Genomic DNA, 25,875 nt, shown 5'->3' with positions numbered 1-25,875 from the left:
GGAGCCTTTGTGATGAGGAGGCCGGAAGAAGACCGAAGATGCTTTTGTGCGGTTCTGCTTCTTACTGTGGTTCGTGTGTGCGCTTTTTGGCTCGCCGATGACATGGCTCGGCGGCGCGCTGTTGCTGGTGGAACGCCACGAAATCGGGTGAGCCAATTCCAATAGGAATTTGTTATGTGAATGTAGATGTGTGAGCGTGAGTGCATGAGTGCAGGGTTGACAGGTTGCCAGATATATCTGGGAATGCCAAATTTTTCAAGTGTCAGCCAGAATAAACCATTTTGAGCAACTTTATGACTAAAATTGGCAAATTTAATTGAAATTAAAAAAAATAGAATGTAGTTTTCTTTGATAAAATGTAAATTCAATATCGTTGAGCACATTAATCCAGTTGAAACGTCTGAATTCTACAAACTTTTGAATTAATTAATATCTTCCTTCCCCTACACCATTAAGAATTGTTAGATTTTCATCTTTCAGATTTTTCCAGATTTAGAATTGATACTTTGCTAGATTGTTTTAAATTTTGTCCTGGTAACCCTGCATGAGTGAATGAGATTGAGCCAAAACAACAATTACTGATCCACACAACCATGTTTGAATGTGGTTGTAGATGTTGTTTAGAAAGTTTTGCCAATTATCATTCAATGTAATATTATTATTATTATTTTTGTGATTATTTACTTATTTTATTTTTATTTTTAATAACATGTTTGTTCAAGGTTGTTATTTCAAGAAGCTTTTTAAGTTTTCTTTTTATGTTGTTTCGGCTCATAAGTGAACGGTTGCGTGAGAAAATCTGATAATAACTTTAATTTTCAGCTTCAAGGTTAAATAAGTATACAAAACATCACGACGCAAATTTAATTGGCATCGCGTTCACGGATACTCAGCAACGTGTTTTTCGGAGCCGTTTATTTGATATTTAATTTCCATAAGTCCTTCTTTCATCATCGTTGATTGGAAGGCACGCCGCCGGTTTAGTTCGTTTAAGTTATTGTTTTAATTTCATTACAATCGGTGTTCTCTTTTCTTTTCATTTATATTCGTTTATCGTAATAATTTACTCTAACTGGCAGTTTTAGTATTAACTCAACAAACTATCGATTTTATGAAGAGTAAAGCGTCTTTTATTTACTATTTTTGAAATTTGTTCGCGCTATCTAATTTGTACAAACAGTAAAAATATACTAATAAGTCCAGCCCATAGCACTACTGCTCGGTTGGCACGCGTCCGTTTAAAAAACTTTTTAAATAATCAATCATTTATCTTTCCGCAGCCGGCTGCCTAAGATTTAAAATGTTCAACCGATAAACAAAATGCTCATGGTCACATCACTGCCACTCGTGAATCCTGACCTCATACCCATCTACTAACCCCCTCAAAACTCATGTGATACTTTGTCGGAGAAGCAGTCGATTGGGCGGTCTCTATCACTCAAGTATCGGACTAACATTCCCATCCACTTCCCCGTGACCCTACCACTGGTCGTGGCCGGCGCCGGTATTGATCAGCATGATAGGGGCCTTTGAGAAGTTGCGAAGCGAGGAAAGATAGCACCCACTCATCTTCCACGGCTCGTGGATGTAACTTCTGGAGGTCCTGGTCAATAACGGAGTAGCAACTGCGGGTGGGCACCTATGCTTATGCTTATGCTTATGCTTATTGATGTACTTTTTGGAAACCGGATCTCACTTAAATGTATGTAAACTATGTCCGGATCCACCATCCGACCCATTGTTGGTTAGGTTATCAAAAGACCTTTCCAACGAGCCTAAAACATTGAAGATCTGGCAACCCTATCTCGAGATATGGCCACTTAAGTGATATTGATGTACTTTTTGGAAGCCGGATCTCACTTAAATGTATGTAAACTATGTCCGGATCCACCATCCGACCCATTGTTGGTTAGGTTATCAAAAGACCTTTCCAACGAGCCTAAAACATTGAAGATCTGGCAACCCTGTCTCGAGATATGTCCACTTAAGTGATATTTATGTACTTTTTGGATGCTGGATCTCACTTAAATGTATGTAAACTATGTCCGGATCCACCATCCAACCCATCGCTGGTTAGGTTATCAAAAAACCTTTCCAACGAGTCCAAAACATTAATGATCTGGCAACCCTGTCTCGAGGTATAGCCACTTAAGTGATATTTATGTACTTTTTTGTTCCGGACCTAAAAAATAGATGAAATTTTCGTACAATTCCATCATATCAGCCATTGTTGGTAATAAGTGAGGAAGGCTCCAATCACATAGGTGGATTAAGTTAGTTTTTATAAAACTTATGCCGGATTTGAGGTTTTGCAGCGCGACTGTGTTTCAAATGTAGGTGGCGCCAAAATGAGGTTACTTGCCAAAAATCGTATTCCTTTCTGCTGGATTTAAGGACAAAATCGCTTATTTCTCATGATTCCCTGCATCAATCTTAATGAAACTGGTTGCAAAAGACGAGAAAAAAATTTTGCTTTAAAATAATGAACATCAATTTTTGGGCGCGCAAAAATTTGTGAACTTTTTCTTTTAAAAACATGTTTTGGAACACGAAAAAATGAGTTTCCCCGTATATATCAATGAAATAAAAAGTTATATAGTTGATAACAGATGTGTTAACGTCCGGTCCGGTGGTTTAGTGGTTAGCGTGGTAGCCTCTGAACCCCAGTAAGGCCTGGGTTCAATCCCAGACGGACCCGGTGGCATTTTTCGAGACGAGATTTGCCGGACCACGCCTTCTATCGGATGGGGAAGTAAAACGTCGGTCCATTTGCGTAAAAGAGGTTTTGAGTGACTCACCACACATAACCTTCGGACGCCTAGAAATGAGCAGAAACTTGCAACAGAGACTACAAAAGACCCGGGGGTCGTTAAAGTGGATTACTTTGCTTTTTGGTTGAATATACGTTAACACATCTGTTATCAACTATATAACTGGTTATTTCATTGATATATACGGGAAAACTATTTTTTTCGTGTTCCAAAACATGTTTTTTTTAAAGAAAAAGGACACATATTTTTGCGCGCCCAAAAATTGATGTTCATTATTTTAATCTAATCTAATCTAATCAGACCCTAGCGCAGCCAATCTTTCGAAGGGATCCTGGAGAGTGCCTTAGGTTAGATGACGCCTAGCACTCTTCTTGTCATTTATTAACATTTGTAGTGCGCCATTGCATCAGAATGCATTGAAACATCACAAGCGTTAAAGCGGCCAGGCCTACTGCGTAAAGCCGTATCCAAAAATTGATGTTCATTATTTTAAAGCAAAAAATTTTTCTCGTCTTTTGCAACCAGTTTCATTATGATTGATGCAGGAAATCATGAGACATAAGCGATTTTGTTCTTCAATAGAGAATTTGCAGCAAAGCTAAAAGACGCGTGTCGCCACCTATGAACAAATAGCGTAAACCTATGATTTTTAGAAAAAATGTGTTTTTTCCTTCCTAATCAACATTTTTATAAAACTTATGCCGGATTCGGATGAGAAAAATTATTTCCAACAATTTGGTGTATAACTTTCCAATATTTGTTTGATTTTTCTATGAGAAAACTGTAGATTTAGAAAAAGATAGTAATTTGGACTATTTGGCAAGAAAGTCTGTCAAAAATCAATACAAATTGTTGAATATACGTTAACACATCTGTTATCAACTATATAACTGTTTATTTCCTTGATATACACGGGGAAACTCATTTTTTCGTGTTCCAAAACATATTTTTTAAAGAAATAGGTCACAAATTTTTGCGCGCCCAAAAGTTGATGTTCATTATTTTAAAGCAAAAAAATTTTCTCGTCTTTTGCAACCAGTTTCATGAAGATTGATGCAGGGAATTATGAGAAATAAGCGATTTTGTTCTTTAATCGACAGAAAGGCATACGACTTTAGGCAAGTAACCTCATTTTGGCGCCACCTACATATGAAACGCAGTCGCGCTGCAAAACCTCAATCCAGCAAAAAGGAATACGATTTTTGGCAAGTTACCTCATTTTGGCGCCACCTACATTTGAAACACAGTCGCGCTGCAAAACCTCATTAACACATCTGTTAACAACTATAGAACCCAGGGGCGCGACAATAGTAAAAAATTAAATAAATAAATAAATTAATTAATTAACTGCCGAAATTAACAAATTAACGAAAAATCAATGATTGTTTACGATCAAAACATCCCCTCCTCTTTTTACACCACATTGATTTGACAGTTCGACATTGCGCACGATTGTTGTTGTTGTTTTTGGAGTAATATTTTTTTTTGTCGTCGAATATTCGGTCTACGATTATGGCGGAGATCACTTCGGTGGACATTCCGTCGGCGGAGATTATTTCAATAGTTAAAGCGGCGGCGGTAGCCGGCTCATCGGTCGCAAGAATAAACAAGGTGGTGGATACAACAATCACGACGGCGATTGGGGTGGTGGACACCCAGATCAGCATCTGCAACTGAAGCAGGAGCTTTCTTCCCAGGTGAGCGTTTGGTTGCAGCAGGTGATTGTGTCACCAACTTCTGACTAACCAACTGAAACATGGCACAATCCGGCAGGTTAACCTCCTTTTTTGTGTACAAAATTGAAACTCGTTTCAGGATCAATTGCCACCCCAGAAGTTTCCGGGAAATCGTGGTGGCACCCTTGCCGTCGGCGAACCTGGTGATCAGTTTAACGATGATGTTCCGAGCAGCACCACCACCAGTAACTGGATCAATGACCCTCGGGAGATTTTCGTGATAACCGTCAGTCGGAGAACGACCGTTGGCAGGAGCCTCCGGCCAACGGGGGTGGAGGTGATGGGTGACTGTTCCTACACGGTTAAACCGATATAAATTTCATCAAGTACGAAGATATTCCCGTGGAGGCGATGGGCGAGAACGTTCCGCCCCATATCAGTACTTTCGATAACCGAAAAAATCGAAAATAATATCAGGCTGGCGAACTACGACCTGTCGACTCCGGTCCAGAAGAACGCCATTCCGATTGTCATGAGCGGATGCGACTATAGTTAGAACCCAGCGTCATGAGTAATTAAAAAAAACTTTCAGTCGCAGGGAGACACAAAACACGAAGATGAACACAAAGGTTTGATTTCTGCCATTTCTGCCAAGACTTTGGAAAAAAATAATTAATTACTCAAAAAGTTTATTTGATTTTATAAAAATAATAAATAGTGAACTTACCATTTGGAACTCGCTTAACGCGTCAAGACGGAGAAACTGTAAGAGCTGGAGTTGGAGTTACTTGGTGGGATGCCGAGTAGTAGTTGGATTCGGAACATCATACCAGTTTAAAAACTTCGGAGGAGCACCGTGACGCGATCACTGGCATTGAACAGGATCAACTTGCCCCGGCTTAACCGACGCTCCTGGACATTACTGCCGATCCACAGTTGATGGCCAACGGCATAATGGTCAAAGCGCACAAGAACACCCAACCGTGCACGCGTTGGTTCACCTTGCAGGGCATTTGGAATCTCCGTTTTTTTTTTCGAAGGCTTCGTGTTCAGGCACCGCGATGGATGGAACACTGCCTAGTTGCTTGCGCTTTGTCCGGAAGTTGCGTATTGTAAGTATGTGAAACCGGTTCCCGTTTTGTCATCCTTATTCTGCCTATCTTCCGGTTTGCGAACTGTTTGTTGACAATCCAGGGACGGATGGGAGCCGCCGACAGTCATTTCAGGAGTTTTTTTATTTGGTCCTGCAAACAAATGTTAACATTGAGTGCACTCCTCCCCTCCCCTCGCACTTTATGCCAATGTCCATTGGAGTAAGCGAGATACACTCAATGTTTACATTTGTTTATAAGGCCAATTAACAAAAATTTCAGAATAATTATTATCCCTCGATTCTGGAACGTAAAGAAAACATTAGCAAACTGATTACCTGTTATGTTTCAACCACTCGCAATCACTCAGACAACTTTTGAATTGACATTTTCTGTAAAATCAAGCCATAATTAAGCGAACACTTCCACTGCACTACGCGCCAAACATTAAAATATTGAACTGATTTGTTTTTGATTTCTGCCTGACAGCTCGAAACAATCACAAAATTCAAAATTAAATGTTTCAAGAGTTTACATTACTCTAACTTTACATATGACACACAATTACATGCTAATTATGTTTTCAAATTTATGAATTGCCAAAAAACAGCTCTGTTTACATGATATACGCGAGTTAAGTTGAATCTCATTTTACATGGAGGCCCTTTAAATGCAATTCATGTGTTTACATTGAATTTCAAAATTACATCGAGCATGTTTACGTGCAAAACAAGGTTTCAGTGTTGGGTAAATTTACATTTTTTTCTGGGTAGATGACTTGCGCCCGGACAGTTCCGGAAATACAGTCAAGCATGGCGACACTCCGCTGTCCCAGAATCGTCCCTTCAACAGATCGACAATCGATAGTATGCTGGAGTGCTAATAATAAAATTGTGAAATTGTGCTTTGAAATATAAACTTAAGTCTAAATTACTTGTATTTGAAAAATAATTACAAATTGAAAAATAAATTAAATTTTCAACATCAGTTGTAGTAAGCTGTGAATCCCCAGCAGCCATCGTTGTCCCGCTGTCCCGTCGTACTCCCCGGAGCGATTCAGCTTGCTATGATGGTGTTGCATTTGCTGCTGGTTCTGTTGGAAATTTGCGGTTTTTTGCTACTGCTGATTTCGATTCTGACTCTGCTGCCGTTAATGATACCGTAAACTGGGGTCAATCGGGACACATGGGGCGAATTGGGACATCAGTTTTAACCATGTAGGAGCACAATATTTTGATTTTTCTGGTTGGTTTCGGTTAGAACAGACTCAGGCCAACAAAATGTGTACATCCATTTCCAAATTTAAAAGCTTTAAGTGCTCTAAAAACTGCTTTGTTTATTTGCACCGTCTTCGACTGATGTCGCACAGACTGAATAACTTAAAACTAACATAAAAATAAACATGTTCTAACACAGGAATACATAAAATACGTCACAGTTGAAGGGTACGAATTCTACATTTAAAACGTTCTCTAGCCATTCCAGGTACAAACTCGTTCGAAACACTGTTGAAGATGCGACAGCAACGGTCGATGGGTCGGTTGTAACCATAGAGCACAGACAAACAGACGTGACTCTCCATACAAATTATTTTTGAAATCCATCGTCCTTCATCAAACCACCAAATCACGGCGACGCCAGCGCTGCCTGGTGAGCTTATGCCGAAGCGCAGCCCAAACACACCAATACAAACCCATTACTGTCATGTGTCATGTCAGTGTATGCGTGAGACAATCAAGCCTTAACGATTGTAAACATTAACAGCTGTTTCGAAATAATTTTGTTGTTGCTGATCATCAGTTACAAAATCAAAATAAATAAATCAAGACCGACGGCCGAAAATGACGGTGGGTCGGTTCCACGGTCGGTTCCGTTTCCAATGGCAGAACCTCATGAGGCAAATCATGCGGCAGCACCTGCAGCGACCCGAGCAGGGGTAAATAACACGGGAATACCAAATTTTGGTATTACTTGGGCAAATAACAGCGACCAAAATGTGCCCTTGGTTGCCCAGTAATAGATGGTAAAATACCATGAAATCATACCAAAGTCTTGTATGTGGAAGGGCACAACAATACCAAACCGTGTTATTCCAAGGGTAAAATAATACCTCAAAATAAAACCATTTCAATACCAAGTTGAGGTCTTCTGGATTTTTGAACATTGCTTGAATACCAAAACTTGGTATTGCCATGGTTTAATTTTAGGTATTCCCGCGCCCTTGGAAAATCATATTTTGGTATTCCTGTGGTCTTCCACATACATGATTTTGGTATGATTTCATGGTATTTTACCATCTATTACTGGGCAACCAAGAGCACATTTTGGTCGTTGATATTTGCACAAGTAATACCAAAATTTGGTATTTTCATACCATTTTTAGTGCAGCAGTTGCAGTTAGTGAAAAAACGGAAATGATCCATATGCAACAGCCAAATCTACGCACCTGATGATTCCATGTTGTTCTTAGTGATATTCTTCACCACATCGAATTCATTTGTGATTGATGAACGGCCTGTGCTTGAAGTTCTTGAAGATTCTAAAAAATAACAAGATTGAAAAATAAGTGTTATTAAAATGAAACTGGATTGAAATACACCAAATTTAAATATTTTTTGTTTTTCAAAGTATTTGGTTATCCCGACTTAGAGAAATTTCAACGTTTAAAAAAAAATAAAATCAGCTTTAACATTTTGGGTTTCAAGTCATTTTAGCGCAAAATTAATTATCTCGTCAAAATTTATAAAAAATTTCCCATAGTTTCAGAGGAATTTGATGAAACCTTTCAATACCAAAATAATACCAAAATGTGGCATCCTGACATAGAAAATTTTCCACAATTTCAAGTCATTTCTGTAGGGGGTATATCAAAAATGTTTAAAATCAAGTTTGAAATTTCCGGTTTTCAATGAAAGCATTCGCTTTGAGAAGCGCAAATTAATTATTTTGTCAAAATTGGTCAAAATTTTCCCATAGTTTCAGAGGAATTTGATAAAACACTTCAATACCAAAATAATACCAAAATGTGCCATCCTGACTTAGAAAATTTTCCACAATTTCAAGTCATTTCTGTAGGGGGTATATCAAAAATGTTTAAAATCAAGTTTGAAATTTCCGGATCTTAATGAAAGCATTCGCTTTGAGACATCATTTTAGCGCAAAATTAATTATTCTGTCAAAATTGGTCAAAATTTTCCCATAGTTTCAGAGGAATTTGATAAAATACTGTAATACCAAAAGAATACCAAAATGTGGTGTTCGACCATTGACAAATTCTGCAATTTTGCAATATCAAAACAATACCTTAAATTGGTATGATACCACATTTTGCTCTTGCATAATCCTTAAGACAAATTTTAAAGGGTCCAGGAATACCAAAATTTGGTATTGATACCAGAGAAAGGTATTATTACGCATTTCCCTTGTTATTTACCCATGCTCGGGCGATGCAAGACAAACACAATGACAGAGACCCTAGCAGAGACCACACCACTGGTCCTCCCCGTTGCTTGCATGTTCCGTCTAAGATTCCTCCTCCACCGAAAACATGAACCATTACACCTGACACCAGATATCCCGGTCACGAAAACACCAGTAGTGGCCGCCGGAATAGGAAAATCCAATTCAAAACTAACGGAATTGATCCCCACGATGGGCGTTTGGAAACATCTGCAGGGAACGTGTCCACGGCGCAATTAAGTTGCCAGCGAACAAAACCAAAAGGGCCGAATGAGACGAAAAAAGTCACGAAGAGTGGCGCTCACGATCGACGCAACATCGTCAAAATGCCAAAAGGACGACCAGCAATCTGAGCAGCAGACCACGAAGGATAAGCAGGCTGCTCCGAAGGAGATGACTCCACCACAGGATCCGGCTTTCTCCGAAGTAGCGGGCGCCTCAGCAGCAGCCTCGACATCGGCAGGCAGTGGAGCAGGCCTATCTGGTTAATAGTGGGGTAAAAGCAAGAGTGTGCTACTTTAAGTTTTCGGCACGGTTCTGGCACTCGTTCTGCCTCGTTGTACTACTCCATCATGTCCGACCGCTTCCGGTCCGTCACGCTGTCCGATTGATACACCCAAAGTCGTGCGTGTCGAAGAAGTGCCCGTAAATGTTCGTTTGCTCGTGTTTCCGCCGGAACACTACGTCCGGGACCGCTGGCTCTCGTCGTTCAGGTGCATTCGACTGGATTCGAACTCTCCACAGATGAAGTGACCTTCCGGCGGGTTGAACTGGAGACACTCGAGGTGGAAGGCTGTTTTTTTTGTTTTCATTTGCTGCCTCACACGTGCTCACGCTCAACTTAAAAACAAAAAACACGCATCACACACACTGAGAAAAGACGGGCGAGCTGTCACGACAGCAGCGCCATCAGCCCCGGGTGAGTGGATGCCGAAACAAAATTGAATTTGAAATAACCGTTTCTGGAGGACGATGGTTCGGAACTCGAGTGTCCCGTCTGTTTGTCTGTGCATAGAGCGTACGGTGGAAGGGAATCCTTAGTAGGGGCTGGTTCCTCAGCACTCGTACTGGCCTGTGCACGTTGATTTCTTCTCGCAGCTGGGAGCAATCGATGCGGCCCGTCAGAAGATCGAAAACAAACATCCGTTGATGGAAAGTTCGTCGCTGTTCGAGAGACTCCATGCCGAGCAGAGCACACCTGTCACTGTAGCTTGTTTGCCATACACCGTTCCTCCAGGGTAGACGGCGCAGGGCGTACAGAGTAAAGCGACGCTGAACTTTCTCAATCCGGTCCCGTTGATTAGCATGGTGAGGTGCCCATACCTGCACTGCATACTCCGCTTCTGACCAAACTGACGAAGAGAGTTTTGAGGGCGTGGATATTCTCGAAGTCAGCAGTGTTGCGTCGAAGAAACCCCAGCATCGCAAATGCTTTGGCTGTAGTAGCGGCGACGTGTTCCGAGAAGTTTAGTTTCCGGTCAATCAGCAGGCCGAGGTCCCTGATTGAAGAAACCCTGTCAAGGTCAATGGAGCTGAATGAATACGCGTACACGGTTGGGACAGCTGATCTGGTGAAACTTATGCATTTGCATTTGGCGGGGTTCACTTTCATCCCATTGAGGTCGCACCATTCGCGGATGGCTTCGAATGGTTTCGTTTTGGTCGAAATAGGGTTGTCATCCCCCCGGTTAAACACAACCAATTTCGCTCAAAATTTGCACATATCGATGCCTCTGTGCTCTTTTGTTCTTACACCCAACTGGCAGTCGCATGATTGTGATGCATGGCGGCATGAAAGTATATCAGAATCTGCATGAAATCTGTCCTCATGCATTTTTTGCGATATAGGAGTATGACATTTTTGCCCGTTACCGACAATTATCGACATTACTGACGGCTTTTTGTATTTCACAAAAAAACACTTAGTAAAACGAGGATTGAACCACCAACTTCTTGGTTATTGATCCGACACGCTACCACCGCGCCATGGACGCTTGATGAAAAGTGAGTGAAAGAGCACCAACATATGCTTCTCTTTGGAGTGTTGCTCGGAGACGGGCCAGCTTTATATGTGTTGGTGAGAACTGCAGATCGCTGAAATTTTTACACGCGGGCAAAAATGATCTACGGGCTTGCTGCAAAAAATGTTATAAAATATGACATTTTCTGCAGCAAATCCAATGTTGCAGATTTTGAGATATATTTTTCCTTTGGGTGTAGCTTGCTAGTTTCCCTATCTAGTTAGCATAAGAGAGTACAGAGGCATCGATAATCCAAAAAACCGTTACTAGCAATGGTGGCCGACAGCTATAAAGTCAACTTCGTCGTCGTCGTCTGAAGTCTGAGCTTTCATTATTTCTTACTGAAACTATCCGGAGGTCGCCGGTTCGAATCTCAACAGAAGAAAGATTATAACTGCCGACTACGCTTTTTAAACGTTTTATTTTTTGTTAGCTCTACTGCATTCGTTGTTGTTTCAGTGTGCTGGCTAATAGTACGTTCAATTGAGGGCCAGTTTCAAAATGATGAAAATCGCATTAGTTTTACCGCCACCTTGGATGTAAAACCTATACAGGATTTTGCTTTAGTTTCTTGCGTGTTTCTCGCACACTAACAAATGATGTATGATTAAACCAAAATTGGCACTTTGTGCCGCACCAGCTCTTCTATCGAACGTACCATTAGAGGGAAACTTTATTCTTATTCAGCTTAGTTATTGGATGTTACAAAACTACGTTAAATAGTTATAGTCAATTCGATTCCAGTATTGCTATTAATCTACGACGATGACAGACGATAGCCCGCCAAGAAGCCGACCTCCGTACAAAAAACGCAGCTCTTCGATATCTGCTCCGGTATGCTCAAGTCTGGAGACCATTGTGAGTCCACCACCGGATTCCGGAACACCGGAGAATTCTAGCTACAAACGGCGCAGACCAGCCACAAGATCGCAAAGCGCTCGTATGACCGGACCAAGATCAGTAAGTTTATAAAGTATATGCTTACCCAGACCTAAAATTAAGTCTTAAAAAATTGTTCAACCATTGGAAACCAACAGGTAAGACGGAAACCGCAACCACCACCTGTTGCACTTCAGGACTCGAAGAGCCATTGCACCAGTGAACCTAAGCTCAATGATTATGAAACACCACCACCTCAAAAACGTTGTGGTTCGCAAAGAAGAGCACCGCCAACTACGGGTAATTACGATTAAGATAAAATATTTTGATATAAGCTTGAAGTTACAGAGAAACCTCTTTTTACGCGATGCGTTACGTTTATGTCGATTTCTGTGGGATTACGCAAAATTTTTGCAATATTTTTTAAGCAATTTGAAGATTTTGTTCAGATCTCCAAAACGCTTATTGAAGCTTGCAAAAATATTGTATGGTTTAAGAGAAATCAACGAAACTAAAGGCGTAACGCCACCGCGTAAAAGAGGTTACTCTGTGATATTGTTAAAAAGTAAAATTTTATTACTCCTAGTATTTTATCTGTTTCTTTTTGCAGTTACGAAAAAATCTAATAGACCCTTCTTAGATGTACCACAATTGAACATGCAACATTTACAAATAGACGACCAAGATGATGCTGACAACTACCGACTCAGAACGTTCAGTTCTTCAAAGCAGGGTGAGTTATCGTTAGTTGTTAGTTAGTAAGTCAGCAGTGTCTTGCGAACCTTCGAGGTGAACGGTCACTGCAGCTGTGGTATTTATAGTACCTAAGCTAAGAGTTATTTCAAACAAAATTCACAGTCTTTTTTAAAACTACCTAAGTTATTTTCCAAAATTCTAAACAGTCTTTCCAAGACTAACCCCACCTGAAATTTAGTGGTTTTTACAGACGAAGCTATCTTTCAAGAGAACTTTGCTTGCAAAATGCGTCAAAACAAAGGTAAACGCAAATCTTCTGAAGATTTGGTTGAAGCGTTTGAACGTTAAATCGGCTAACGGAAACAGAAAAGGAAAACTGTCTCATCTGAGGTCTGATTCTGAATGTGAGGTCAATCCTCCAATTCCATTGGCAAACAGTTTCGGTGTTTTATCCGAAACTGTTGACAAGGATCCTTCTCCTCGTACTGAGCCTTCTGCCGGATGAATTAAAAACCGCGTGTTTCCGTGCCAAAACGTACAACAAGACTGATTTATTTTCCAACCTCGATTCTCTCGCTCACATTTTTCTCATCTCTCTCATTCTCTCTTTTTGCCTCTCTCATAAACGCTCACGCTTGCCAAAACATAGAAACATGAACTCTACTATAATTTGCTCTATTTTTTTTTGCTTCTCTCAACTTCTACTGCCTTTTGCATGCCTACAAACACAATCAAACATTCTAATTCAATTGTACCCGCACTCATTCCTACAGTGAACGCAGTGAATCTTTACAAGATTATCAAACTTTTGTTGGTTATTTGAAAACCCACAAACACAATTTCTACACGTATGACCAACAATGCTCGCCCATTCAAGGTTGTCTTAAAAGGTCTCTCCAACGACTTGTCGGTGGATGAGATCACAAACGAACTTAAGGTGTTGCTTGTAGAGAGCCTATATGGAGAGGCGAAATGTCACTCTCAGGGTTCCAATCGAACTGTCAAATCGAGGTTCCAATCGAACAACAAGATTATGCAAGAATTATGTAGATCCCTAGTTGCTTGGCTTTGCCCCTTCCCAAGTAATACCAATGAAGAAAAAATCAAACGGGAATATTTCTCGCTTTCGTTTGACTTCACAATTTTATCTAATTCATTTCAACAAAAATGAATTCAACAATTTGAAACTTTTGGACAAAGTACAGTTTTGTTCCATGTACGGGTAAAGCATTTTAAGAAACATTGCAGTAATAGCCAGAATCTGACCCAGTGCCGGCGTTGTCAGGCATTCGGTATCATTGCGCCGCATCTTGTCCCAGAAGTTCAGCGGCACCATTCTTGTCGCTCTCGCGAAGCTGCTTCTCGATCGGTGGGGCATCGACGTTGTCCACAGGAGCGTCAGGTCCCGGAAAGACAGGAGCGGCAACATCTTCTCATTCATCCGCAGTGTTGATCGACTGCAGCTTTATCTCACCATTGTCCTGGATGAGAAAGTAGACGTCCTTTTCTATGATGATCTGGCTTTGATCCTTGGTGTCCTCAACGGTGTGCAGCTCTACCGGTACCAGGTGGTCAACACCTCCGGGTTCTTGCTCGTTTTGAACTTGTTCAACGTCGACCAGTTCTTCCTGTTCGGGCTGGACTCCGAGTTCCTCTTCATCCCTGACTTCAGAACCATCATTTCCGATTGGAGCCTGACCGACATTCATCTGAGAAAGATAATCGGCGGACGCAAAATCTTCGTCAGTGAAGATCGCCGGGTTAAACGGAACCAGAGCCGCTCTTCTAAACCCATTCTCTGCCGTTGACCGGGACGCCGAAAGCGAAAAAGCCTGCCCCATGAGCGAGCATATGTCGTACGGCGTAACCAGGCGACCAGGTGGCGCATGTCGCAGCAATGAATGGGAAGCACTGTTGCAGTGCGATCGCACCGACGCCATCAAGGTCAAATCACAAGGCTGTAGTTTGTGTGAAGTGTGAGGCGGGATCGAGACGATGCGGACATGGTTCCTCCGGGCCTTCTCCAACAGCTGCAGGTTCTTCGTGTGCGATTTATGCCCATCGAAAAGCAAAAGCACCGGTTCTTCCTTAGTTGGGCGTGTGTGCGTTAAAAAATGGTCGAACCATTTTGTGCACGTGTCGATGGTGCTCCATCCAGAGGGATTGCACGCGAATGTCGACCCGTAGGGGGCACCAACCTTCAGCGCGTCATTCATGCGCTGCCATGGGAAAATGAACATTGGTGGCACAAAATCGCCCGCGGCGGACATAGCGAACACAACGGTGGTTGTTACTCCCTTTTCCGCGGAAACCATTCCTCCGACTTGGTCCTGTCCGCGTTCTGCGACGACTCTGTTCGCTTTCGTCAGAACCTAAAAGTAAACAATCTAAATATGAGTAAACACTCGAGTGGGCACCTAAGTAAACTTGCCGTAGAAACGCCGAACTCGTCCATGTTGTAGAATTTGTCCGGGGGATAAAAATGCTCCGCGAAGATGTTAGATACCAGTTGGAAGTAGTCTCCAACACTCTTCCGGTTGAACCCCTTAGCTCTTTCCATTGAGGTCGGTTCTGCTACACGTAGGACCAAATTCGGAAATCGCTTCCGAAAGCAGTAGAACCAATCCGTCCCGGCATGTTTCTCTTCGTGGTTGAACGGATGCGGAATGTTGTTGGCTTTTGCCATTTGGTACGCCATGCTTCGCACATCCTTCGGAGTGAGCCCGTAAAACGTACGGCACATGTCGAAAAAGTAGTTAACCAGCTGCTGCTCCTGTGCCGGGTTGAACACGGTCTTGAAACTGCCTAGCTCTCGACGGATTACGGGGCCTTCCACTTGACGCAGATACCGCAACAGAGTTTTCTTCGGCACACCGAAGGAACGTGCAGCTTCGGTTTTGCTACAACCGTTACGGACCGCTCGAATGGCCGAGTCCAGCTGAGCAACGGTACACTCCTGCCGGCAGGTTTTCCGGACGTAGTTCCGAACCATCCTGACGAAAATAAACAACCTGTTGTTAAAAAAACACAACTCAAATGACAGCTCCATAAATAAGCAAAACAACCGGTGCATTTTGCCCCGAACCTAACAAATTATGTAAAATATGATTGAAATACCTAATTTTGATAGTTTTTCAATCAAATTTCAACAGTAATCTATCGCTTAATTGATTACCTTTATAAACAATGTCACCAAACGATTTTTTTTCTTGGCTTAAATCCTTATGGCAAGCATAGCCAAAATAACATCAAATCACGACTTTTTATTGTTTTGTAGATATCTTTTACAAAGGTTTAACGTATGATAATCAAATTTTAATAGTGGATTCCTATCGTAATAAGCTTCCAGTTCCTATATTTTTTACCCCAAAAAAACGATGCATCTATGAGAAAATCAGGGGGTGCATTTTGCCCCGGGGTGCATATTATCCCCTCTCCCCATACTTATGCCAACGTTAGAGCCGATGGATAGCAAATCGAGCTCCGCAACCCCTTAAAAAAAATTAATATAGAAAAAAAACGTTGGTTGGTGCCTTCCTTTCATTTATAAACTAATTTTAACTAAAATAGCAACATCTGCTCAATCAGTGTTTATTTAACTCAGTTGTCCGATCTTCCTTAGTGCATCTCCAGCACGGGCAGCAAACATCGGAGCAAATCAAATTTGCATCCGACGTCAACCCCACCGCGGTACCTGTCGCGGTAGCAAATTTGCTCTCAGTTCTTCGAGATTTTACTTTGCTACCAGTTATTCAGCCTGTTTGCTACCGCATCAAATGGAATTATGCAAGGAAACAATTTTTTATGTATTTTTTTAATTTAAAAAAAAAAAAAAAAGATTTTTTACTTAAAAAGTAAAAAAATATAAAAAAAATTATAAAAAAAAAAATTTATAAAAATTGAGCATGAGCATGAGCATGAGAGATAACCCATGGTTGCCCCTCCGTTGCTGAACAGAACCGTAATATCCTTTCAGCACTACTGATCATAGGCTTCGACGATCTAGTAGTTTTTCCCTTATCAACAGCATGTATGAATGCGCCGAAAAGATAAAACACCATGATTGCTAAAGCTAGATCAATTGCGAATAGGTAACAGTCATTGGCCACCAACGGCGCCCGCCATGTCAGTTTGTAGACCTCGATTTTAAGGGACGGGAATGTTAGTTAGCGCAGGTTGCTACTAGGGCAGCTGATTTACTCTGTGCTTACACCCCACGAGCGCCAGGAACCTGAAAACTTGTTAGTAGGATAGGGTAGTTGGTCAGGATTCATCATAGAAGATGATGATGCGACCCAAAATCATAGTGTTTGTTGAAAGGTGTTATATATTATTCTCAAGGCAAACAATCGGATGCTGCGGATGAGACATTTCCCGTTTATCGGTTGTTAAATTTCAAATGAAATGATTTAGTCTTAGACAGCCGGCTGTGGAAAGATAGAACCAAAGTCATTTGTAATTAAAACTGAAGGGTTAAACAGTGTAATTTTTAACTTAAGATGATTTCACGAGTTTTAAATGATTGATGTTTAGTGAGGTACGGCTAACGAGTTACGATGTTTATCGAGATGAAATGGTGTGATAGGGTTTTGTTGTTGTTGCACGCCGCGACGGACACAAAAAATCTTGCGAAAATAAAAAAAAATTAAAAAAATTTAAAAAAATTAAAAAAATTAAAAAAAATTCAAAAAAAATTAAAAAAAATTAAAAAAAATTCAAAAAAATTAAAAAAAATTAAAAAAAATTAAAAAAAATTAAAAAAAAATTAAAAAAAAATAAAATAAAATCAAAAAATTAAAAAAATTTAAAACAAATTTAAAAGAATTTAAATTTTTTTAAATTAAAAAAATTAAAAATTCAAAAATTTAAAAAAATTAAAAAAGTTAAAAAAATTAAAAAAATTAAAAATAACTAAAAAAATTAAATAAAAATTTAAAAAATTAAAAAAAAATTAAAAAAAAATTAAAAAAAATATAAAATGAAAAAAAAAATATTTTTTTTTTAAATAAAAAAAAATTGAAAAAAAATTAAAAAAAATTTAAAAATATTAAAGAATTTTAAAAAAGTTTTAAAAAATTAAAAAAAAAAACAATGTCTATTATTATTATAAAATGATGAAACTACGACAAATATTTTGGTGCAATTAATTTTTCAGAAACAGTGAGAATTTGACCTAAAGCTTCGAATCTTGTTAGGCTGAACCTCGAATGCCATTTTTTTTTAAATTTCAGAGGCACATTATGGGTCGCAAGATTATTATATTTAATTAAGAAAAACATATTGGATTGACATTATTAGAAAAAACCAAAGGGTACTCAGTCTTTAATGTTAGTCTGTGATTAACTTAAAAAATATATGTATCTATATTGCACTTTGTCGATCTATTATGAGAAGCCAGAAAGAACAATTTCACGCGCAGCGTAAAACGCGCAAGCGTAAATGTGCAGGCTTTTATGTTTTGACTTGACGACTTGTCGATCTTTCGAGCGAAAACGAGCCGGGACTTCGAATTTGATGTTCAGTATATGATTCTGTATAAAACCAAAAATTTAATAGGAAAAAATAGGGTAAAAATAAGACGTAAAACATCAATATGGCTATATCTCTGTAAATAAATTTTGGAAAAGCTTCAAACTTTGGGCCCAAGCAGTTTATGGCGCATGTTTTCAAATGGCTTTTTGTTTGAAACTGAATTCTTTTGATTTGATAGTGTTATCTGTAAAATAGTCCAAAAAATACCTCTAAAAATGGCTTTGACCACATTTACAGGTCGAAAATTGTGAATCGAAATATAAAATGTTCGTCTCCGACCCCACGGCTATTAACCTGAAATAAATATAAAAAATGTGGGTTTTACGAGCGGATACAGACATCGCTCAAGTATTTCAGAAAAAGAGCTCTCAAAAATCAGACTTTGAGTTCCGGGTTTCGGGCCAAAATTCAATTGAAAGAGCGCAACTAAACCTTCAATTTAGTAATAGGATTTTTTTCTTAGACGATTCCTTGCCGTGCACGATGCAAGATTTCAGCAGCAGCGTTTTTACAAAAGCAAACCTTAAACCTTATTTTTAGGCTTAGTGATTTTTCACGCTCGAAAATTGCAAATTTCACGGGGACCTCAATTTCAAAACACCAAATTTCACGCAAATTTCGCGGAACTTGGAAAATGTTAAAATAACTCTGAAAATCCTATGTTTAAATCACAGAAACTACTTTTTATGCTTCATTATGTATTATTATGTAAAAAAAATCTTTACTAAGTTTGAATGCGACAAAAAAATTATTCCAATTTTCATTAAAAATCCTCCTGGTTATTGGATGGGCTCTATATATATTTTGAAACAAAATGTAGGGCACGCGTATTCTCATTTACTGAACTGCTCTTTTAATATTCGACTAACAAAGCTCAAATGTTTTCGCTAATTTGCTTCTGTTATATCATTTTACATTTTATTGAATTTCATATCAAAGCTAGATTAGGCCAGTCAAAATGAGTAAAATAAATTGAATTTTCTGCGTCATTTAGCCCATTAAACATATTTTTTAAGGGTTTTAGCTCATTTGTCAAAAACTAAATTTATAACCATTTTGAAAAAAAAATATAATTTTCAACAAAATCGAAATTTTAATTCTAAATGAGAAGAGAAAACAAACTTTCAAGGAATCATCCACCCAAATAAACAAACATCGTTAAAATTTAACGGGCCCAAAAAAAATTTGCACAAAATAGCACAAAAATTTTTAATACAGCGAATGAAAATATTACTAAATTTTGTTAGTTTCTAAAAAACTCAGAAATCTCAACATTTCTTCAAATGGTTCATATCAACTTGACACACATATATAATCAAGCTTTTTAATTGAAAACTAATAAAATTTCTTTTCTTTTTGGATGAAATATTTATTAAGTTGTTGGGCTGGAAAAATCAGGGGACAAAATTTTTTTTTCAGAAAAACTTAAAAATTTCAATGGATTAGCTGAAATAAATTTAAAATTCATTCCCCTGCGTTTTTCATTCCATTTTTAGAATGTTTGGAATCATTTTAAGAATGTTTGGGTTGATTTAAAAATATTTCGAATTTTTGAAAATTTTCGATGTTTGTTATCGCAAAATGTTTTTTTTTTTTTGCTAAAATTTTTGTTTTCGTCAATTCTTACATTTTTTGAAAACTAATGATTGCAAAACTACTGAACTAGTGTAAAATGCATTTTAAAACAGTTTTCCATGCAAATGTTGAAACTATGGCTTGTTATTTCAATATTTATATTTTTTATTTTTTTGCCCATATTTGCATTCAATGATTTGAGAAAATTGATAAATTTCACGAATTTCACGCCGTCTACGAAACCGTCAAAATCATTAACCCTATATTAGTAATCAAACCAGGGTATTCACTCGCTTAATTCTACAATAGTTCATAACATTATTGTTATTCCTTTTAAAGTTTGATAAGTTATTTTATGAAAAAATCGTTACATTTTCACACAAACATAAAATTTCACGGAATTTCGCGGAAAAAGCCAAATTTCGCGGGTTTCACGCCGTCCGCGAAATCGTGAAATTTCACTAACCCTACTTATTTTGTAAGAAAGGCAAAAAGTTTAAAAAAAATTGAAAAAAAAATCAAAAATAAATTAAAAAGGAAATTAAAAAACACAAAAAATAAGCTTTTTTAACGCATTTTTGATTTTTTGAATTTTTAAATTTTTAAATTTATGAATTTTTGAATAGATTAGATTAGATTAGATTATGAATTTTTGAATTTTTAAATTTTTGAATTTATGAATTTTTGAATTTTTAAATTTTTGAAATTTTTAATATTTTGAATCATACACAAGAGCAGACATACAAAAATCTCCGAAACACGCATTCAAAACATTGCCCCGGCTTGCCGGTACTTGTCGGGTATCAGAAAAAGAGTACCCGGCAAGTACCGACACATATTTTTCTTCTACAGATGAACTTGAGATCAACATTTTTATAAAACTTATGCCGGATTCGGATGAGAAAAATTATTTCCAACAATTTGGTGTATAACTTTCCAATATTTGTTTGATTTTTCTATGAGAAAACTGTAGATTTAGAAAAAGATAGTAATTTGGACTATTTGGCAAGAAAGTCTGTCAAAAATCAATACAAATTGTTGAATATACGTTAACACATCTGTTATCAACTATATAACTGTTTATTTCATTGATATATACGGGGAAACTCATTTTTTCGTGTTCCAAAACATGTTTTTTAAAGAAAAAGGTCACACATTTTTGCGCGCCCAAAAGTTGATGTTCATTATTTTAAAGCAAAAAATTTTTCTCGTCTTTTGCAACCAGTTTCATGAAGATTGATGCAGGGAATCATGAGAAATAAGCGATTTTGTTCTTTAATCGACAGAAAGGCATACGACTTTAGGCAAGTAACCTCATTTTGGCGCCACCTACATTTGAAACGCAGTCGCGCTGCAAAACCTCAATAGAGCATTCTACGTGCGTATGTATTGCGTGTACGTACACGAAAATAAAATGAGGTCAAATTTTGTCAGCCAGCAATACCAAATGGTGCGCTAGTGTGCGTACGCGAAACGTCATAAACCTCTGATGCACCCGGTCAAGATTAAGGAGAAGTAATGTTATTCGCAGAATAAAAATTCTAGAACATTGCATATTTTTTTTCTTCGTAGGCAATAGTTTATATGAATATTGTCCCGCCCGTGTGGATCAATCGGACCGCGCACTGGACTCACAATCCAGAGGTCGCTGGTTCGAATCCCGCGGCGGGCGCTCTAAAATTCTTTGTGTAAATATTGGTATTCGGCGCCGTCGCTCCGTGTCATACTTTCATACACTTAGGAGCCCAGGGCGGCGAAGTCCTTGTAGATAAAAAGGAAGACACTAGTGGTTGGTACTACAATGGTGGCCGACAGCTATACAGTCAACATCGTTTTTTTTTAGTTCATATGAAAATTTGTATTTTTTTTGAAAACATCCTTTTTCTTCTAATATTGATAGGTGTTGTCAATCGAGGAGACTCGTTCAGGCGCCGGCGATCGCGGAGCGGAAGTCTGGCGCCGGTTAGCCCAATGTATGCCCCAGAGGAGATTCTACCTGCAAACAGTGTCCCAACTGAATCGTTCCAAGTTGCCATGATCGGATCTCCTGGCGTGGGAAAAGGAACGCTTTTATCGCAGTTTCGATCTTCCGAATGTATCAACGCTTACGACGCGCGAGGTTTTAAGCAAATAACTTTGTTTGTACAATGATCGTTAAACTGTGTTTTTTTTTCAAGAAAGTCCTGGTCAACAAAATATTTCAATAATTTTAAATGGAGAGGAATCGGAACTTAGATTTTCTACTAAAACTGCTACTATTGATGATAAGGTGAGAATTATACACCAAGAAACTACGAGAATGCACATTTTCACAAATCTCTTTTATTTTAGGAGGATTTGGCAAAGATGGATGCTTTTTTAGTTGTTTATTCCGTAGTCGACAAAGCAACTTTTAATCAAGCCGAGCAATTACTTAATATACTTCATAACATGGACCTTACTAGAACTCGCCCGACTATTCTAGTAGCCAACAAAATTGACTTGGCTCGATCACGGACTGTTTCTTCACAAGGTAAGCGATGGTTTAAAGGTGCGTAGTAGAAGGTAGTGTAAGGCACCTAAGATCTACAAAGATTTATGTTTTTAAATCTTGGATGTTATGAGTAAATTCTAAAAGATAGCGCCTATAATGAAGTAAAAAATCGTGTACACCGAAATGCACGATTGACTAGAAATGTCATGTAATGTCAATTTGATAAGTTTACTTCAATACTACTGACACATGAGCGTAGATAACTGTTGAACTGCTTACAACAGCTTTGAACGTAGTTTATTAATTATGGATAATAGCTCCAGAAATAGATGTTCTCTGCAGCTTTAGTTTAAAATCCAAATCCAAAACCTACCTGTTTCATCCCGTCCACAGAAACGATTCTGAGATAGCCTTCGAAATTGGCGTCAGTTACTACCCTCGAGAATCATATTTGTCTCGAGATTGTTCCGTAAGACAACGGATCATCTGCGCATCAACAATCCTTTCGCGAAGGACAAGTGTGAATATAGGTAAACTCTCATATGTACTTCTGATTCCAAATTGTCGCAGTCTCACTCTGGTGTCAATGAAAACGTTGTTTATTTTAGTTTTGCATGCTAAGCTTCAGCTCGTTAAAGTGTAGTCTTTTCAGCTTTGTTTAAATGTCCAATTTTTTGTCATTGTTTTGATTGCTCCATCGTGATGTTCACAATTTCTTTATGTAATTTTACGTGTACTGCACAATGTACTACAATTCCTGCCCGATTTATGGAACATTGAAGGAATAGAAATATGCCCAGGCCCATATCCAAACCTGACAAAAAAGAAAGCCATTAGATCCGATTTTTTCAAGATGCTCTGCTCATTAAAAATTATTTGACCCTAACTGAATTAGCCTAGTCATGACTCAAGGTCAAAACATATTCTAGCAGAGCTGGTTCTGCCAGAAACTTGCTATGGTGGAATGGTGGAACATTTGTGTCAGAATACTGTTTGGATATCCAGCTCTGCTAGAACTCTGCTAAAATGTCGTGAATGTGAGGTTTGTTTATAAAACTCTTGTTATGTTTGCATCCTGAATCTTGGAAAAAAAGAGAATGCCAGTCTTTATAGTTTTTTTTTCTTTTTGAAAAGATAGCTGAGTTTTTCTTTAGAATTTTTTCAAATTCATTAGTGATTTTTCATTCCGTTTTGCCTTCCTCACCTCACTGAGGCAAGGCTATAAAATCACTCAAAAATTGAACTTTTTAAATAAGCTTCCCAGATATACCTTTACGTATACATATCGACTCAGAATCAAATTCTGAGCAAATGTCTGTGCGTGTGGATGGACGTAGAATTTTTTTTCTCACTCACTTTTCTCGGAACTGGCTCGACCGATTTTGTCCGGATCTATGTTTTTGGATTTGCCTTCAGGTTCTTTAAGTCTTTTTTAAATTTCATCCGGCTTGGTGCAGTACTTTAAAAGATATGTTCGAAAAACTGTTTTGGTTGATACTAAAAAGGGTCATTATTTACATAATTTGAAAGCTCCGGCGGATAGCTGTCGGAACTTTACGCTCAGTGCACGCACACAAACACTGCAGTACATGTAGCCTGCAAAGACATTTTCTGATCGATTTGGTATCTTCGGTAATGTTCTTGGTCATGTGAGAAATTTTCAAAGAAACTTCAGATCAAATCCAAATCCTCGACTTTTTATTTGACTTTTTACACTTAAACATTTTTTTTGATTTTTTTAGGGAACTGAAAATAATCTTTTGCGCTTTTTTAAAATTTAATAAATATTTAATGAACATTCTTTTTATAATTAAATTTCATTTACATTATGAGTGGTATGGCTAAATGCCCTTCATCTTTGTTGTACTTTTCGTTTTTGCACTGAAAAGAACACATTTGAGAAAAAAAGAAAAAAATCACTATAACAACTTATCCTAACTTAAAACGAAAAAACTAAATTCATTGAAATATTCAAAATCATTAGAACGAGTAAACTACGAACTGTATTTTAAGATAAATTTTCCAAGCGTTATTACTTGTTCCTAGCGAACAAAACAGGTCACTGCTGCGTTCATCTGTTTTTTTTTCATAGAATTATTTTTATTAGGTCCTTTTCGGTACTGGAACCTGGTTTGGACCGATTCGGCTTTTGTAATTACATTTTACTTAAAGCTAAGAGTAATTACAGACCCGCTGATTCAATGGCAATGGCTGCAGATGCCGGGTCAGGTGATGCAGTGGTTGGCGTGGTAGCCTCTCACCCAAGTAGGGGGGTTCAATCCCAGACGGACCTGGTGGCATTTTTTCGAGACGAGATTTGCCTGATCACGCCTTCTCTCGGATGTGGAAGTATAATGTCGGTCCATTTGCGTAAAAGAGGTGACCAAAACAATATGGGAATAAAAGAGGTTTTGGGTGACTTACCACACATAACCTTCGAACGCCTAGAAATGAGCAGAAACTTGCAACAGAGATCACAACAGACCCGGGGCTCGTTAAAGTGGATTGCTTTGCTTTTTGACTGATTTGGAACCAATCGTGCAGATTCCGCTCCTGGTGATGCCAAAACAGGAAATTCCACGTATGTGAATGCTGGTGGTGTTTTGCGACGATTTGGTTGGTGTCTCGTCGTCGCTTGCTGCCGAATTTTCACAAACAAAAGTAAGCAATAAAATGGATTTAGTCGGCGAACCAAAATATACGTTCTATTTAAATTCAGAATTAGCCAAGGGGCAGAATGATTCACTCTTGAGTGTGCTAACAAAAGCTAACTCATTATTAATGTAAAAAATCATTGACGTGAAGGGATGCACTGATATGTACAAAAAATGAATTGATTGACAAATGTTTATTTTAAGTTTTTAGAATCCGGAGTTTTGACTCAACCCGGGCAAAAAGTTGCATCTTGGAAAAATCTACCCATGTTCGTAAAAACACGAACAAGTCAAGTTCACCCCAGGGTATGTTTAAGAGATACCCGGGCGGAAAGTGAGTTGGTAGCGATAACTTCGAACTATCTTGGCTTGTTTATTCCCATCTTGCTGTAAACTCCTCGACCCGGGCAGAAAGTCGCATCATGGGACGAACAAAAAAATAACATGAGTTGTTTTTGATATCATGGCATGTTTGATATTTGTTCCAAAAACTCTTAAAATGCGCGCCGAAATCTATGTTCCTTTCTATGTTTGTAGACCTTTTATCATCAGTTGTTAAATTTTCATTTTCTCATGATATTACCGGACTTAGAAAAAATCGAAAACCGAATTATTTTGGGACTTAGAAAAAAATTGACCTCTTTATCATGAGATGATGTTATTTTGTTTTATCATGCTTTCACTGGACTTAGCAAAATTTCGAAAGCCAAATTATTTTAGGACTTAGAAAAAATTCGAAATCTTTATCATGAGATGATATTATTTTGTTTTATCTTGTTTTTGCTGGACTTAGCAGAATTTCGAAAGCCAAATTATTTTGGGACTTAGAAAAAATTTCGACCTCTTTATCATGAGATGATATTTTCTAGTTTTATCTTGTTTTTGCTGGACTTAGTAAAATTTTCACTCCTTGACAAAATTTCACTTTTCCTACACTTAGAATATTTTTTAAAACCCTGGATTATGAGATGATTCATAAAGTTATTTTTTTTCAAGCGGGATTTAGCTAAAATGATAGTTTTGTTAATGGACATTTTTATTGATTTTT

At 38.3% G+C, this 25,875-nt stretch overlaps 1 protein-coding gene across 2 annotated transcripts in view; it reads left to right on the top strand.

Annotated features, from left to right (window-relative positions):
• LOC6046101 (GTP-binding protein RAD) overlaps positions 1-25,875 on the top strand; it is a 114,744-nt gene that overhangs the window by 10,152 nt on the left and 78,717 nt on the right. Inside the window, exons 2-8 of one of the 2 annotated variants that reach the window (XR_005278923.1) lie at positions 11,763-11,978; positions 12,056-12,197; positions 12,508-12,630; positions 21,601-21,819; positions 21,878-21,969; positions 22,032-22,212; positions 22,567-22,703. Coding sequence is in view for 1 of the 2 variants with exons in the window: in XM_038265891.1 (XP_038121819.1) it covers positions 11,784-11,978; positions 12,056-12,197; positions 12,508-12,630; positions 21,601-21,819; positions 21,878-21,969; positions 22,032-22,212 (952 nt within the window). In the remaining variant the exon portion in view is untranslated. The remainder of the gene's footprint in view (positions 1-11,762; positions 11,979-12,055; positions 12,198-12,507; positions 12,631-21,600; positions 21,820-21,877; positions 21,970-22,031; positions 22,213-22,566; positions 22,704-25,875) is intronic. The other variant, XM_038265891.1, reaches the window with a different exon arrangement.

Source organism: Culex quinquefasciatus, chromosome 3 (assembly GCF_015732765.1).
Source record: "Culex quinquefasciatus strain JHB chromosome 3, VPISU_Cqui_1.0_pri_paternal, whole genome shotgun sequence".
NCBI classification, from domain to species: Eukaryota; Metazoa; Arthropoda; class Insecta; order Diptera; family Culicidae; genus Culex; species Culex quinquefasciatus.
This window is presented reverse-complemented; position numbering and strand designations above follow the sequence as displayed.